Source organism: Bos taurus, chromosome 2, assembly GCF_002263795.3.
Source record: "Bos taurus isolate L1 Dominette 01449 registration number 42190680 breed Hereford chromosome 2, ARS-UCD2.0, whole genome shotgun sequence".
Taxonomy (NCBI): Eukaryota; Metazoa; Chordata; class Mammalia; order Artiodactyla; family Bovidae; genus Bos; species Bos taurus.
Genome location: NC_037329.1, coordinates 11,565,822 through 11,584,906, shown reverse-complemented (window position 1 = coordinate 11,584,906; position 19,085 = coordinate 11,565,822). Strand labels below are relative to the sequence as shown.

Genomic DNA, 19,085 nt, shown 5'->3' with positions numbered 1-19,085 from the left:
GATTTGGAACTAAGACTTCTAGGACACAAAAGCGTAAGTTTGTGGGTACAGAAATCAAAGATTTTGCTAGTGAACCACTAGGGATAGTAGTGAGTGATGCCATCTCAGTTTCTACCCCTTGCTTTTGAATCCTTCAGTCCTGGTTATGAGAAAACTAACACTATATATTGGACACTAATTCAGAGGACATACAGCCTCTTGGATAACATTGCTCCAGCCCTGCTAGGTATCGACACCTAGCAATTTAACTCTAGATATAACTGAGCCTTCTAAAGGTCATTCCTCCCTTCTTTCAAACAAGCTACTTCAAAACAGTGGGGAACATGATAAGACCACTGAATTCTATGAGCATGGGCCCACTTCCACACTTTTTCTTTCTTTGCTGTGAAGAGAGTTTCTTAGTGAGAGCAATGATCATAAACGTGGAGTACCATAATGATGGAAATGGCATTCTGTAGGCCCATAGTTTGCAGTTGCTGTTGTTTTTAATTTTATTTGTTTATTTGACTGCATTGGGTCCTAGTTGAGGCACACGGGATCTTCATTGCATCATGTGGCATCTTTTCCTTTCAGCTCACAGACTCTCTAGTTGTGATACACAGGCTTATTTGCTCTGCAGCATGTAGGATCTTAGTTCCCCAGCCAGGGATTAAACCTGCATCTCTGCATTATAAGGCAGATTCTTAACCACTGGACAACAAAAGAAGTCCACATAGACTGTAGCTTTGACAGAAGTGTTAACAGGGAAGGTAAGTTCATATCCAGAGTAAATGCCTATTGCAGGAAGAGCAAAACTACTTCCTCTTTTTTTTTTTTTTGGAAGGTTGCTGCCCAGCGTAATTAACCTACCACCAGCTAATGGCTGATCACTCCAGGGAACAATGCCATCTTGGGGACTCAGTGTTGATTTCTGTTACCAGCAGAGTGGGCAGTGTTAACCAGAGTAGCCCTGGCTTATAGCCAGTATGAAGCTGGGGTTCTCAGTCCCACAAACACAAGGAAATTAACTCTACCAACAACCTTAGGGAGGTTGTGAGATGATTTTTTTCCAACACAAGTCTCCAAATGAGAAAAAATCTTGATCAACAACTTCATTGAGCACAGAAGAGGCATATTCATCTACAGAAATATGGAGATAATAACGCATGCTGTTTATAGCTGTTAAATTTGTGGTGATTTTTAAAACAGAAATAAAGAATAAGCCTAATAAAAAAAAACCTTCCCTAATCACTCTATTTGAAATTGTGGCCCCGTGGACTGTAGCCTGCCAGGCTCTTCTGTCCATGGGGATTCTCCAGGCAAGAATACTAGAGTGGGTTGCCATGCCCTCCTCTAGGGGATCTTCCCAACCCAGGGATCGAATGCAGGTCTCCCACATTGCAGGCTGATTTTTTACCATCTGAGCCACCTGGGAAGCCCTTACTTCCTACACCCTCAGCTTAAATTCATTTCATCCATAGCACTTTTCATTATCTACTGTACTATACAACTGACTTATTTATAAGTTTTAATGTACGTTTCTCTCAACTGTGACAAAAAATTCATGCAACGAACAGAGCTTTTATCCTCCGTTGTCACAGATATATCAACAGTGCTTAGAATAACAGCTGACAGGTATTGGGCATTCAAGAAGTATTTGCTGAAAGATAAATGAATATTTGCAGTACATCCCAATGAACCTGACCTAAAGAGTTAGGCATCTTGAATAACATATTGCAGAGTAAACATAGGAGATAAATCACATGAAATGTTCCCGGAAATCCTGATTCCAGTCCGGTTCTACCACTCGCACACATCTGTGAACAAGTTTAAAATTTGCTCAACTTTCGTTTTGTCATCTCTAAATATGGATAATAAGGCTAGCTCTGTTTGCTTTCATGCTTATTTTCAAAGTAATGTATATAATACTGTGTAATAAATTTTAAGGAACAGTATTAATTTTAAATGAAGAGATACAGGTGGCTGTTATGTATGTAAAAATATTTCCACTTCCTAGTAAGTAAATGAATCATAGCAAAACATTAAATCATATATCACTTATTGACTGCCAATAAGTATATCATAATATATATAATATATCACTTTTTGTCTGTCATCTCTCTAAACTAAACAAATTTAGAGGGATGCTGCCCAGTATTGGATAAGGTATATATTCTCATACGCTGTTGGGAACAGTACAATGACGGTATAAGGCCGTGTACAGCAGTTTGGAAAATCTCAAAAAGTGCATTTTGATCTTTTATTTTAGTGTTTCTTGTAGGAACCTGTCCTTTGGGTGTAATTAGACAGGTGTACACAATATACATATAAGAATGTTCATGAAAGTTTGGTTTGCAATTGTAAAACAATGTAATTTATCTAAATGTTTGCACAGAAACTGCTGAGTCTTTTAAGTGCTATTTTTCTCTCTCTTGCTTTTTCTCTATTTCTCACATTGATTAAACCTTTGCCACTCTCTAAACACCATCACTAACTTGAGGCCAGTATCGTTATAACTTTACCAACCATCCAATTCCATGGGTTCTCCTGAGACCATATCTGAGGATTAATGACCTTGTGTTGCCCTTGTGACATTCTGTTTCTCTATAGACTAAGAGAAGTAAATCAGTGGGAAAGTAGAATAGACCCTCTGAGATGGTATCATAACCAAAGAATATTGATTTCTGCTTTTTCTTTCTTTAGTGCATATTTTCAAAGTATATGTTGAAGTATATGTGAGCATATATTACAATTTGTTTTACAATGCAGTAGACAGACCACATCCACCCACAAGTTCCTTTTAACATACTTTTAATTTTCTAATTCTTGCTGACTGTCATACCTGTCTTGACATTTATCACCAAGAATTTTTTAAGAGTGATTCTCAATAAATTGAGGAAGCTTTTGAAATAACATTGATATTTCCATAAGCCTCACTGGTATAATCTTGTATATTCCTTTGTGTGGAACTTAAGTTTTCTTTCCATTTGGCATTCTCAGAAGAATTCACTTGGTTTCTATTTTTTTACCTTTCAAAATTACTCTTATAGTTCTAAAATATTATGTAGGACTTTATTTCGCTGCAGAAAAATGCAAGAAAGGATATAAAGACTGATAAATTCTATCCTAAAACTGACCAAAGTATTTGGCCAGACCTATAACCTCTGCAGTTTCCCAGGTGGCTCAGTGGTGAAATAATCTGTCTGCCAATGCAGGAGATGAAAGAGACTCCAATTTCATCTCTGGTCATGAAGATCCCCTGCAGAAGGAAACGGCAACCCACTCCTAGTATTCTTTCCCAGAGAATTCTGTGGACAGAGGAACCTGGCAGGCTACAGTCCATAAGGTCAGAAAGAGTCGGACGTGACTGAGTGCACACAGCATATATAACCTCTACAACTAAGTAGTCCCTAAATATTAGTCAAGTTTATTTACCTTGATATTAGGAAGTCTATCACCGAGATAAGAAAAGTTTTATGTATATAGAGGGAGATTGAGATCAATAGATTCAATACATTACTTGAATGTAATTTGGTGGACCCAACCAGTCCATCCTAAAGGAAATCAGTCCTGAGTATTCATTGGAAAGACTGATGCTGATGCTGAAACTCCAATATTTTGGCCACCTGATGTGAAGAACTGACTCATTTGAAAAGAACCTGATGCTGGGAAAGATTGAAGGCAGGAGGAGAAGGGGACAACAGAGGATGAGATGGTTGGATGGCATCACTGACGCAGGTACATGAGTTTGAGTAGGTTCCAGGAGTTGGTGATGGACAGGGAGGCCTGGCATGCTGCAGTCCATGGGGTTGCAAAGATTCTAACATGACTGAGTGACTGAACTGAACTGACAACCTCTGCAAGACAAAAACAACATCTGCATTCTTCTCTAAATCATCATTTAGGAGTTGATTCTGCCATGTCAATCACTCAGTTATTTCACAGCTATACCACAACTGTTTTGGCATTTGAAAATTGACAGACTCCTTGATATTTAACTATTATATCAGTAGAAATGGATTAAGTAAGATCATAATGGTTAATTTGAAGCTGTAAACAGTGGATTCCTAGCAATTTCATATACTTGCTTTAGAAAAGCTTTGCTTTTTGTTAGAAGCATTGTACATTTAACTTGCATATATATATATATATATACAACATATATATCAGAAATTAACATTTATTCTAAAAATTTTATTTAAAATAGTCATCTATTTTTTTTAATTGTATCAGCTTCCTGAAGGATCTAGTAGGAAAAATTATGTCTGATTGTTAAAATATTGCTATATATAAATAGAACTTCTTAAAAACTTTGAATGTTAGTTGTTAGTTCTTTCATTGATATTGCAGCATTCTTGCTTTATTTCACTTGGCACTTTGATTTTAAAATGTTTATTTTAGAGAATTTATCTTCAAATTCTCTCTTAGCATCCTCCTCCTAACCCAAACCCTCTCTGGATTGACTGTCTGTTTGTTAAAATGGCAGATGTTATTTCTCAGTAAAGGTAATGCATATCCTTTAGGTCATTCAATTATGCACACCTAATAAATCACTAATTCTACTTTTTCTCTCCACTGCAATTCCTTTAGAAAAGGTTTTTAATGTTTTTAGCTGGTTCATTGTAAAATTCTATTTATTGGTCACTTTGTCTTTAATTTTACTACATGGCAAAATTTCATGCATACCGATGCCAAAAGAATCTTAATAAAATGAAAATTGTATCATGGAAAAACAAAATAAAAAGAAAATGGTATTGTGACATTGAATTGTTTAAACTCCCCTTAATGTTTTCTACAGTTACATTAAGTCATATGTTAGACAGGGTCCCCCAGGAAATGGTTGGACCTTATAATTCATTAAGTCTTGCTACTTCCACACATACACTCTGCTGTAGCCATGCTTCATTAAATCATGCATTTTTTCAGAATCTGCATGCTCTTATTTCTATGTTTTACAAAACTTTTATTTCTCCTGAAATATCCTCCCACTTCCAACATTCAACCCTTCTTCTTCATGTTTTTACATCCATTAAAACCTAGATCAGATGTGGCTTTTCTCAGGAGCCTACCTAGGGGTTTTGGGTGCACCCCTGTACTGTCCTCATAGGTCACAAAAAGATTTCCTCAACCACTGATTGCCATTATCTTTTACTGTGTGCCTTGTCTCCCTATTTTTGTGAAATGTATATAAATATACACTCACTTGTCCACACATACAGTCACAGAAACACACACACACACTAACACACTAGATAAAGGTAAAAACACATCTTTTACCTTTTTAAAAATATCCTAGACATTTTACAGAGTAACCATGCTGGTGATCAATAAGTTGTTGAATGAATTTTGATATGACCTCAAGATTTTAGGAGACAGAGATAACCAAAACCATCTTGCCCTATTATACTCTAATTCTACATATTTTCAAAAACAATAAATGGTTGAATATGTGTTATAAAATTGCAGCCACTTTTGTTATATCAATGCGATAATATATCAAAATTTTATTTTTATGAATGGCAACCCACTCCAGTACTCTTGCCTGGAAAATCCCATGGACGGAGGAGCCTGGTAGGCTGCAATCCATGGGGTCGCTAGGAGTCGGACACGACTGAGCAACTTCACTTTCACTTTCACTTTTCACGCATTGGAGAAAGAAATGGCAACCCACTCCAGTGTTCTTGGCTGGAGAACCCCAGGGACGGTGGAGCCTGGTGGGCTGCCGTCTATGGGGTCGCACAGAGTCAGTCATGACTGAAGAGACTTAGCAGCAGCAGCAACACAAGTTAGACATTTATGACATGGTCTTTATTTTATTTAAATTCAGCTCTAAATAATCTCCTTCACAAATATGTCAATGCAAATTATCTCAAAAGTTTTTGTTCAATCACTTCATGGAAATGTGATTAGTATATGCTTTATTCTCTTAGATTCCTATTTTAAGACTCTGATATGTCATGATGGCATGACATGAATTCCACAGGAAAATATAGTACTTTAAAATCTTTTTTTAAAGTTTTTAATGGCTGTATACTGTTTCTGTGAAAGACTATAGTGAAAATATCTGGGGCATGGGACCGCTTTGGTATCTCTTAAATCATGCCACATACATGGCTATTTATCAGTTCTATTCAACTTGACATGTTATTTTTCTGTCCTTCAATCTCAAACCTCAGCTCCTTTAATAAGGATGAAACATATGCTCAATGTAACAAGAATTTTCACAATAATACTGCTAATTTTCTTCCTAGATCTTGAATTATTTGAGAAATATGCCTGATATTTGAGGGATGGGATTATTTTAAATCACATTTTTAGTGGGAATTTGCCTTGTAGATTCATGTAAGACATTTACTCTTCTTAGAAAATATGAAAAAGATCAGATACCTTTCTAATGTAGAGCATATCAGCAGAAATAGAGATACAGACATAGAGAACAAATGTAAGATGCCAAGAAAGGAAGGAGGGGTGGGATGAATTGGGAGATTGGAATTGACATATATACATTGCTATGTATAAAATGATTACTAAAGAGAACATTTCGTATAGCACAAGAAACTACTTACTGCTCTTTGGTGACCTAAATAGGAAGGAAATCCAAAAAAGAAGGGATATATGTATACAAATGGCTGATTAATTTTCCTGTACAGTAGAAAGTGACACGATATTGTAAAGCAACTGTACCTTAATACAAATTTTAAAATGATGGAATTTATTACACACAACTAAAATACACAAGCTAATTGGATTTGTTTTAAAAATTAGTTTGTTTTTTTAAGACTCCAACAGTTTCCCAGATGGTGCTAGTGGTAAAGAACTTGCCTGCCAAAGCAGGAGTCGTAAGAGATAAAGGTTCAGTCCCTGAGTTGAGAAGATCCCCTGAAGGAAGGCATGGCAACCCACTCCAGTATTCTTGCTTGGAGAAGACCATGAAAAGAGGAACCTGGGGGACTACAATTCACAGGGTGGCACAGAGTTGGACACGACTGAAGTGACTTAGCACACATACACGCACAAGACATGTATGAATTAGGCAGAGAACCTTGGCAGGCAACAATCAGTAGGCAAAGATCAAATTTCCAGTTTATTAAGGCATAGGTATACATTTTAATACCATGTAATGATGTGTTTTGGCACTCTTTTTACAAGCCAAAAGTGCAAGAACATATTTTGTTAGAAGTAGATTGTCACAAATGCTGTACTTTCCTTAGATGAGATCAAAGATGATGCATTAGAAAATTTCAATAACAATAATAATGACTTTGACATTACTATAGACTCAAATGCTATTAATCATTTTCATATTTTTTAATAGAGGCTCAAAGAACTGAAACAAAGGGAATTTGCTCGAAATGTAGCATCTAAATCCAGGAAAGATGAAAGAAAACAGGAAAAGGCACTCCAACGCCTGCACAAGCTGGCCGAGCTAAGAAAGGAAACCGTATGGTGAGTGTGCAGTGACTGTTTTCTTAAAACATGATCACAAATAAAGGAAATGAATAAAGGGCACAAATCTATTTATTTCTGTACCCAGATTAAGACAATCACATTTTCATAACTTTCTGTGGCCTGTGAACAGTAAATTGAATTTGAGATTTAGGCAAACACCTTTTTAATGCACATTTCAATAAAAAACCAAATTGCTGCAATTTTCCTTTCTAAAAATTAATTTTACATTATTAATCAAGTTGTGTTAATAGAAAGCCATTCTATTTCTTATTGAAATTCAAAACATTTGATTGAAGAAGCGATGTAAACACCATCTCATAGCCCTTGTTATAAGTAGAAGTTATTTTTTAATTGAAAATTTGGAGAACTTTTATTTGAAATGATCTTTAAGAATACATATGGAAGGAGAAAAAGAAATAGTGTTAGGGAATACTGACATATCAAAACATTGTTTGAGATGTCAGATTTTTAAAGTCAAAATAAAGTGTAAATATATCTGGAATCCTATAGTGAACTGTTAAAACCAAACGAAACTGCTATTCAATTATACCAACCAGGTATTTTTATTCTGTGCAGTAAAAAATGAAAAATTATACAAGTGCAAGTTTACATTTCAGACTATTATAGTACCTCTGTAATTTAATGCCCTATAAGTAGCCTTTGCAAATGTAAAGTATAATATTTTAAGGGAAATAGACTTGATAATAAGACATGTACAGAAGAAGCAAAACTTCTTATCTAAGTTACTTTTCTTAGCATATAGTACATATTTCACCTTACATACACACACAGTTTTTCCCAATAATTTGGTGCCTCTAATGAGATGCAAATTAAGAATTAGTAGTGTTTCTTACTGTCATACAAGACAGTGAACCAGTACATTGTATCATAGTTTAAAGAAATAATTTGATTAAAACATTTGAGACCATTTATTACCTCTCAGAAACTAACATCTTAGAAAAGCAGGGGAAACTCTGCACAGCGTGATTCTTTTGGGGCAAAGATGATATTTAGTTAGTTCTTTGTTTGTGTGCTGGACAGTATAGTTCTTTTTTATAAAAACTCACTATTTATGGTATCCTGTGATGCCAAATAAATGGAAACCACAACCTATATTTATTCTATATAATGGTATAATGGATAACTTCAGGATAATTTTTAAATATTAAGAATGGCAATTCCAAAAGACTTAAAGCTCTCATTGAGCATATCACAGAGTCTTGATAGACAATCAATGAGCATTGGTTGAATTGTTGGACTGAATTCCCAGTCCTGTTTACATCATGACTGAGAGTTTTTCTTTTAACTTCCTTCATATTCTCCATATAGAGAATATGTGGAGTTAAGTATTTGTGAATTAAAAGTATTTTTTAAGAGAATTCTGTATCCCAAAGTGTCACTGATGGAGGTAAAGAAACATTTTTATTTTGGAAACACTGGCTGAAAATCTTTGACCATTGCTGTTAATAGCTGTAAAAGTAACTTCAAGAGGTCATCTCCAAGTGATCCCAAATGATATCCAATAACTAAATTAAATTGCGATACTATGGAAGTCAATTGCACTACATGAATGTAATTATCTTACAAAGATTTACGAACTTGAAAGAAATCTTATGATGACATTTCTAAGATGTAAATGCTTGTTTTTCCTCAAAAGTGTCTTATCTGAAAACATATTTTTGTTTCTTTCTGTAGCGCTCCTGGAAGCGGTCCTATGTTCAAGTCAACGACTGTTACTGTGAGAGAAAATTGTAATGAAATTTCCCAAAGAGCTGTTGTGGATTCAGTTAATAACCAGGAAGATTTTAAATGCACTTTGATTCATAGTCAAGAGAAGGCTAAAGATGTTACCACTCTTGCTGCAGATCCAGAAAGTACAAAGAGTTATATGGCCAAAAATAACCAACTTGAAGATCAAGCCCAGGGGATTCACAGACACAAAATTGGCTTTTCTTTTGCATTTCCAAAGAAAGCATCCGTGAAACTGGAGTCCTCAGCTGCAGCCTTCTCTGAATACAATGATGATGCCTCTGCAGAAAAAGGATTTAGCAGAAAAAGTAGATTTGTCCCGGGTGCTTGTCATCTTCAACTATCTTCACCAACAGATGTGCTTTTGAATTCCGTGGAGAAAGCAAACTCTTTTCATCCACCAGAGGGAATGTGCACTGACAAAGAAACTACTCAAACTCAAGAGATGAAAAAAGTTTCTAGTGAAAAAGATCCATTATTATTACCTCCATTTTGTCAGTTTCAGCTCCCTTCATCATCTGATGCAGATAATTGTCAAATTTCAGTCCCTTCAGCAGATCAGATTTCACCAGAAGATATTCTTATTAATGAAGACACACCTATAAATGGTAACACTTCTGAATTGCTAGGAAATAAATCCATAGTTCTTGATATGGCTGATGACAACATGTCTTTGCAGACTACCACCAAGGAAACTGTTAAGGGCAATGTGACATCCATGATTGAAGTTGAAAATAAAAATCACGGTCTGGACGTGTTGACCCCTGTAAATTCTGAAGAGGATAATATAACCTTACACACAAAAGAAGATTTATATAAAAGACCATGTGAGCCATTTATACCCGTACTTAACAAAGATGGATCCACAGTTCTTCAGTGGCCATCAGAAATGCTGACATACACCACCACTCAACCATCAATTTCCTATAGCTGTAATCCTCTCTGTTTTGACTTCAAGTCCACTAAGTTAAACAACAAGCTAGATAAAAATAAGCTGCCTTTAAGTGATCTTTCTTCTCAGCAGAAGGGAGAAGAAATTTACAAGAACCCAGTTTTGGATTGCAAGGATACGTCTATGGCAGGACTCACTGATTATGAAATTGGAGGTAGCAGAAGTGGACATACCCAAGTCACTTCTCATTTGACTGATGATACTGTCTCTAATAGCTGTGATTCTGGAAAAAACGAGACTATGGGTCAGAGGTGTAAAAATATTTCCTGTAGGATCAGAAAAACAAAAAAATATACTTTTACTAAAAATCAGATAAAGCCAGATGCTATAGATGGGAAATACAACAAAATAAGATTGAAAAATACTCATGAACGTTGGTTCCATAAAAGTAGACGAAAGAAAAAAAGAAAGTTATGTCACCATAATTATGGAGAGAAAACCAAAGAATCAGAAACACGCTTCAAAATGGAAACAGAAAATAGTTACACTGATACAACTAGGAAAAATCTACTGGAAATAATTTCAGAAAAACAGTATTTAGCTGCAGAGCAACTATTGGACTCACAGCAATTACCTGATAAAAGGCCCAAATCTACATCCATATACTTAAGTGAAAATGAAGAAACGTGTAAAACCTGGAACACTGAATACAATAATAATACTTTTATCAGTTCTAAAAACTACTGTAAAAACAGCTCAGTTGTCTTAAATGGACAATCCAATTCAACAATGATACATTCTGCAAAACATAATTTAACATACTCCAGAACATACTGTAGTTGGAAAGCTAAAATGTCCAGCTGTGGTCATGATCACAGATGCCTAGTTCTTCAGAATGAAATGAAATGCATGAGTCAGAGCCAGGCTGTTAAAAGAGGTTATAATTCTCTCATTAATGAATCAGAAAGATGCCATCGAAAGCGTAGACAACATTCATATTCTTATTCTTCAGACGAAAGTTTAAATCGACAGAATTATCTACCAGAAGAATTCTTGACATCACGTCGTGCTTCTGCTCCTTGCAAACCTAAGAGGAAACAGAGGAGAAAAAGAAATAGATTCCACATGGGTTTTGAAGCTTTGGAACTCAAAGAGAAAACAGATTATCCCAAGAAAGGCAATTCTTCCTTACATCACCAGGATAAAATAGTAAGTGAAGAGGGAAAAGAGGAAGTAAAACCACAGGAAACTGCAGATGTCAAAAGGAACTCAGAACAACTAGACCAAGTAGAAAATAAACTGGCTGTGCCCACCAGCAGCCCTCTTCCTTCTGAAGCCAATGATGAAACTCAGCAGGTTGTAATGGAGACCACTTCTGGTGAACCGTCAGAGATTTCCAGTGAACCCACCACATCAGCCTATACAGTTAGTGCCCCAGCAAAAGGAGAAATAGACAGTACCTCGCTTGAACACAAAGAAAGAAGTGAGGATACAAATGTCAATGAAAAGCAAATTCCTTTCAAGGTGCCTAATAGTGAAAGGAACTTTAGACAGTCACAACCTAAATCGTTCCTTTGTCATTATGAACTGGCTGAAGCCCTTCCACAAGGCAAGATGAATGAGGCATCAACGGAGTGGCTGTGTTTTAATTCAGGAATCCTTAATGCACAACCACCATTGCCATTCAAAGAAGCACATGTCAGTGGCCATACCTTTGTAACAACAGAGCAGATCCTGGCTCCATTAGCTTTACCAGAACAGGCATTATTGATTCCGATAGAAAACCATGACAAGTTCAAAAACCTACCATGTGAAGTATACCAGCACATCCTACCGCCAAACATGCTGGCCAACAAGGTCAAGTTCACTTTTCCCCCAGCCGCCCTCGCGCCCCCCAGCACACCTCTGCAGCCTTTGCCTTTGCAGCAGCCCCTGCGTTCTACCTCCGTCACCACTATCCACCACACTGTTTTACAACAGCATGCGGCAGCGGCAGCAGCCGCAGCGGCAGCGGCAGCGGCAGGAACCTTTAAAGTGCTGCAACCTCACCAACAGTTTCTGTCCCACGTCCCAGCTCTCACCAGAACATCATTACCTCAGATCTCAGTAGGACCAGTAGGGCCGAGGCTTTGTCCTGGGAGTCAGCCAACTTTTGTTGCTCCTCCTCAGGTGCCAATCATCCCAGCTTCCGTCCTTCATCCTAGCCATCTGGCTTTCCCACCTTTGCCCCATGCCCTCTTCCCTTCGCTGCTCTCCCCGCACCCTACCGTCATCCCACTGCAGCCCCTGTTCTAGTCATCACCATGAGAGGGAAAGAAAATATCCGTGTGAAAACTACTGCCATATGTGTTAATGCTCATTAAGTGGATAATAGCCTATTTAAATGGTGGAAATAAACTAGCTAAAATATGGCTTCATTGATATGAAATCACTTACTATAAGTGTAATGATGCAAATAAATTCTTAAGCTTCTGATATATAATATTATTAAGGCACTGAATAGTTTGAAAATCAATATAATCTATGCTGTATATCAAAATGATGTCTTAAGAGTATGTATAATGTATATAAAATATATTTATAGTACTGTAATTTATGTTGTAAAGTATGCCTGTCACTTTTTTTAATCTTTGTGTATTTGCACCTATTTAATGTTTAGACAAAGCTGATGGCATTATGTTTTGTACCATGCTCCTTGAAACTGTAAATTCAGTGAAAAATATCTCTTGCAATAAATTTTTGTTAAATATTTAAGTAAATCAAACCCTTGTTTTTAGTTGGTTTTCACTGGGGATTGTATAGTAACAATAGGTTTTGAATTTATATTGTTTCCTCTGTTTATTGACATCTCTGAACCTTAGAGGCTCAGCAAAGCATCTTTGCCACTCCATCGGTACTTATACTATAATACTGTCTTTCAGAAAAAGTATAACAAGTCTATTTACTTTTCTGTTTTTCATACTGTTGCATATCCTCAGAGTTTACTATATTTCATGAACACTTGATCTAAATAATGAGCCATGGAAATTCTTGTTAAAGTAATGTTAGTATTTGGTGGAGAGGAAGCAAATAACTACAATATGCAAAGTATTTAGTATTCTTCCCGGGACTATAAAACAGTACTAGTAGACAAGACATAGAAAGTAACCAATATAAGTTCTTATGACATTTTTGTATGTCAAAATTACCAAATGTATTGTGTTTATTTTTAATTATTGCAGGGAATATACATATATAAGAATGTTGGCATGGATTAAGGAATAAGTTTAATTAACCACTAACCATTATATAACACCTTGCGAAGAATGGTATAAATACAGCCTGGACATATTCTTAACTGAGAATCTTGAAGTGGGAAAAGAGTAAATAAATAGCTCTTCCTTCTGCAAATCTTTCTAGTATACATGTTTCTATCATATTTCCAAATCACCAAGAAACAGTTAGAAAGTCTTCACATTACCCTTCCAGATTCTGTTCTATTTTTAATGACCTCTGCATTTTCATTCACTCAAACGCTGCTTCTATGTGTACTCAAGAATATAATTATTTAACAGAAAAATAGAGAATTTCACACTTCCCATGACAGTTTTCTAACATGTACCTGCCCCAGTGCATGCCACTTATTAAGACAAAGTCTACATGCCTGATAGAGAAAATTCAACTCACTAAGTGCAAACAATGAAGGATTACGGTAGCCTAGCAATGAATCCAAGGAAAAGAGAGACCAAATGAGTCCATCTAAAGTGAGAGCAACTTTTAAGTGATCCTGCACTGAAGAAATGCTATTTCATAAGTTTGCTGTAACAAGTGGGTTACCCTAAAAATATTTAGTGCAAGCATATATTCCCAGAGCAGAATAATATATTGAATTCTACTTTAACAGGAGAAATAAGAGAGAAAAAAATCTGTTGTCTACTTCCTTTATTATGTGCAATAATAATCATCATTTAAAGGTTTTGCTGCAAAATGCTTGTGTAAGATTGTGTGATTGACAAACAAGAATGCAAAATAATGAGAAGAAATTTTATTTCAAACACTCTAGATAACATGTTCTAAAAATGATAATTAAAATTGGAACGGGTGTTTTTTCCCCAAGCAAAATATTTGAAACTATATTTGAAGATAATATATTAAGAGAGGGGAATATCTACTGAGGAATGCTGACCCAGTTTGTTTTTAATAACAGAGCAGAATTGTCGCTTCTGCTGTTTAAAATCAAACCAAGTGTTTCACTTCAAAATATGCAGATTTCCCCCTTCTTTCTGTCATCTTTTGACAACCATCCCACACATTCACCTCCTACCTTTTGTTCTCATTCTTTAGTTCTTTTTCCCCCTGATCTTTTCCTTCTTTATGTCACTATATAAATCATTTGTATTTATCATGTGTGGGTATCCTCTGCTTCTTTCTCCATTATCACCCTTTTAGTTTGTCTTCAATTCTGCTGCTCACTTACATTTATTTTTGTTAAATAACACATTTAGGTAGTCTAACTTTAGTTGTAGCAGAATATATCTGTTCAGTTACTATATAATAGATATTTCTAGAAAGTTTGATGAGGAATGTTCTCACTTAAGACTAATTGAAACTCACCTTGGTAGACAAACTGATTTGTTTTCATGGATACCAGTGACTGAACAACAAAAGAATGTTAGTTGAGCATGTTAAAGCCATTCTTACTGCTAAGACTCCATTTAGATACTTGATATCTTTGATAAGATATTGCTTATATAGTCTGGGCATCTGTTATACTCTCAGGACTCAAAACGAACCTATGATGACACACTTGTTCATCTGTTCTGATAACACCAACTCCAAAATAAAGGTAATTATAAGCTGACTGAAGATCAGCCATAAGCAGAGCAATTACACAGGTTTGTCAGAGTGGACTTGTCAAGCAATGAGGCTATGAGAGGATTATCAGTCAAGCACATATTAGTGGTGGCAGGAGTCAGGCCAGTATAGCAGCATTATTCTGGGAGTAGCTTTGGGCACTGTCTGATGGCTTGTCCATAAATCCTGGAGCTAAAATCCCAGTCCCATCCAGGTATAAATTACTTTACATTCTATCTAATTGGGAAATTTTATTCTAACACCATCTCTTTTCATTTCATGCAAACATTTCATCCAAAGATGAAATGTTTTCATTTCATGCAAGGAACATTTCATGCAAAGATGGGCACAATTAAAGACAAAAATTGTATGGACCTAAAAGAAGCAGAAGATGTTAAGAAGAGGTGGCAAGAATACACAGAAGAACTATACAAAAAAAGATCTTCATGACCCAGATAACCATAATTGTGTGTTCACTCACCTAGAACAAGACATCCTGGAATGAGAAGGCAACTGGGCCTTAGGAAGCATCACTATGAACAAAGCTAGTGAAGGTAATGGAATTCCAGTTGAGGTATTTCAAATCCCAAAGGATGATGCTGTGAAAGTGCTGCACTCAATGTGCCAGCAAATTTGGAAAACTCAGCAGGGGCCAAAGACTGGAAAAGGTCAGTTTTCATTCCAATCACAAAGAAAGGCAATGCCAAAGAGCGTTCAAACTATCATAAAATTGCACTCATCTCACACGCTGGCAAAGTAATACTCAAAACTTTCCAAGCCAAGCTTCAATAGTACGTGAACCATGAACTTCTACATGTTCAAGCTGGAATTAGAAATGGCAGAGAAACCAGAGATCAAATTGCCAACATCCTTTGGATCATCGAAAAAGCACAAGAGTTCCAGAAAACCATCTACTTCTCCTTTATTGACTACACCAAAGGCTTTGACTGTGTGGATCACAACAAACTGTAGAAAATTCTTAAAGTGATGGGAATACCAGACCACCTGACCTGTCTATTCAGAAATCTGTATGCAGGTCAAGAAGCAACAGTTAGAACTGGACATGGAACAACAGACTGGTTTCAAAGAGGAAAAGGAGTACGTCAAGGCTGTATATTGTCACCCTGTTTATTTAGCTTATATGCAGAGTACATCATGCAAATGGTAGGCTGGAAGAAACGCAAGATGGAATCAAGATTGCCGGGAGAAATATCAATAACCTCAGATATGCAGATGACACCACCCTTATAGCAGAAAGTGAAGAAGAGCTAGAGAGACTCTTGATGCAAGTGAAAGAGGAGAATAAAAAAGTTGGATTAAAACTCAATAGTCAGAAAACTAAGATCATGGCATCTGGTCCCATCACTTCATGGCAAATAGATGGGGAAACAATGGAAACAGTGACAGACTTTATTTTGGGGGGCTCCAAATTCACTGCAGATGGTGACTGTAGCCATGAACTTAAAAGATGCTTTTTCCTTGGAAGAATGCTATGACCAACCCAGACAGCATATTAAAAAGTAGAGACATTACTTTGCCAACAAAAGTCCATCTAGTAAAAGCTATGGTTTTTCCAGTAGTCATGTATGGATGTGAGAGTTGAACTATAGAGAAAACTGAGCACCGAAGAATAGATGCTTTTGTACTGTGGTGTTGGAGAAGACTCTTGAAGTTCCCTTGGACTGAAAGGAGATCCAACCAGTCAATCTTAAAGGAAATCAGTCCTGAATATTCAATGGAAGGACTGATGCTAAAGCTGAAGCTCCAACTCTTTGGCCACCTAATGTGAAGAACTGACTCATCTGAAAAGACCCTGATGCTGGGAAAGATTGAAGGTGGGTAGAGAAGGGGATGACAGAGGATGAGATGGTTGGATGGGATCACTGACTCAATGGACATGAGTCTGAGTAAGCTCTGGGTGTTGGTGATGGAGAGGGAAGCCTGGCATGTTGCAAGTTCATGGGGTCACAAAGAGTTGGACATACCTGAGCGACTGAATTGAACTCAACTGAACCAATCTCTTACTCTCTTATATCTGGTCTGCTATTTATAGGAATTGCTAACAGCATTTGTTATCAAAAAGAAGAGTGATTTGGGGTATACTGAAGAGAATAAAACCTTAACATGGAAAGTAACAAGTAATTACTGTAGCCAAATGACAAAGAACTCACACTGCATGACAGGAAGGAAATAAGGAAACTCATCCACAACTAGCACAATTTTTTTGCCTCCCTCCTCTCTCTCAGATTTTTGCATATCAAGTGTTGAAGCCCTGTATAACATGTGCATAAGACATCTCAACCTATGTATCTACTACGTATTTTGAACCCATAACTCAATCCATGATCTTCCATTATAGGTACCACTGGAACCTATTATTTGTCCTGTGTTCCAAAGCTCCGTGAATGTTATTATAATAAATGAAAACTGTTCCAAGTCAGAAGCCAGGGTGTTAGTATGCCCATGTAAAGTCAATCAATGAAGACTTATGCTTTGTTTCCTTAAGTTTTTCTCAGATACTTCTCACTAGTATATTCTATATAGTTGTAGTCCTAGTAGTTCATAGCTGAATTGCTGAATTACTTTTATTAATTAATGTCTCTTCCCAATTTCCCATTTATACACTCTGTCCCCCATTGCTGCCAGGGCCCCATTTTTTGGGCTTCCTTGATGGCTCAGTGAGTAAAGACTTTGCCTGCAATGCAGGAGCCACAGGAGATATGGGTTCAATCCCTGGTTGGGAAGATCCCCTGGAGTAGGAAAGGGCAACCCACTCCAGTATTCTTGCCTGAGGAATCCCATTGACAGAAGAGCTTGATGAACTACAGTCCACGAGGTTACACAGAGTCGGACACAACTGAGCACATGAGCACAGCAAAATCGCATTATGACTCTCTTCTACTTTGATGGCTCTTCTAGCTTCTCAGTTATTCTCAAAATGAACATCAAAGTTCTTAGCATGTCACAGAAAATCTATGGGGAAGCAGGTGCCAGCTTTCCTACTTAGCATCATCCATTCCAGAATTCATCTTTCTATTTACAATCACCTTCAAGTTTGTGTGAGCATATTCTATGTCCTGCAATGCCTTCCTGCCTGTATTTCTTCACTTGGCTAGCTACTATTGAGCAACAATTTGTTTCAGTTTTTTTTAAGGGATTCTTACCCAGATTTTGGCTGTCTCCACATTACCCTCCCATCCTCTATCTTCACCTAGAATTTTTGTGCTCAGATATTGTTATGATGGTGTGATCACTGACCTAGAGCCAGACATCCTGGAATGTGAAGTCAAGTGGGCCTTAGAAAGCATCACTACAAACAAAGCTAGTGGAGGTGAAAGAATTCCAGTTGAGTTATTCCAAATCCTGAAAGATGATGCTGTGAAAGTGCTGCACTCAATATGCCAGCAAATTTGGAAAACTCAGCAGTGGCCACAGAACTGGAAAAGGTCAATTTTCATTCCAATCCCAAAGAAAGGCAATGCCAAAGAATGCTCAAACTACTGCACAATTGCACTCATCTCACACGCTAGTAAAGTAATGCTCAAAATTCTCCAAGCCAGGCTTCAGCTGAACCGTGAACTTCCTGATGTTCAAGCTGGTTTTAGAAAAGGCAGAGGAACCAGAGATCAAATTGCCAACATCTGCTAGATCATGGAAAAGCAAGAGAGTGCCAGAAAAACATCTATTTCTGCTTTATTGACTATACCAAAGCCTTTGACTTTGTGGATCACAATAAACTGTGGAAAATTCTGAAAGAGATGGGAATACCAGACCACCTGATCTGCCTCTTGAGAAATCTGTATGCAGGTCAGGAAGCAACAGTTAGAACTGGACATGGAACAACAGACTGGTTTCAAAGAGGAAAAGGAGTACGTCAAGGCTGTATATTGTCACCCTGCTTATTCAACTTATATGCAGAGTACATCATGAGAAATGCTGGGCTGAAAGAAACACAAGATGGAATCAAGATTGCTGGGAGAAATATCAATCACCTCAGATATGCAGATAACACCACCCTTATGGCAGAAAGTGAAGAGGAACTCAAAAGCCTCTTGATGAAGTTGAAAGAGGAGAGTGAAAAAGTTGGCTTAAAGCCCAACATTCAGAAAACGAAGATCATGGCATCTGGTCCCATTACTTCATGGGAAATAGATGGGGAAACAGTGTCAGACTTTATTTTCTT

General features: G+C 36.9%; 1 protein-coding gene across 1 annotated transcript in view; it reads left to right on the top strand.

Annotated features, from left to right (window-relative positions):
- Window positions 1-12,833, top strand: part of ZNF804A (zinc finger protein 804A) — a 347,885-nt gene extending 335,052 nt beyond the window's left edge. Inside the window, exons 3-4 of the mRNA XM_002685247.6 lie at window positions 7,295-7,425; window positions 9,124-12,833. Coding sequence (XP_002685293.2) covers window positions 7,295-7,425; window positions 9,124-12,364 — 3,372 coding nt within the window. The 3' untranslated portion in view covers window positions 12,365-12,833. The remainder of the gene's footprint in view (window positions 1-7,294; window positions 7,426-9,123) is intronic.
- The last annotated feature ends 6,252 nt before the right edge of the window (window positions 12,834-19,085 follow it).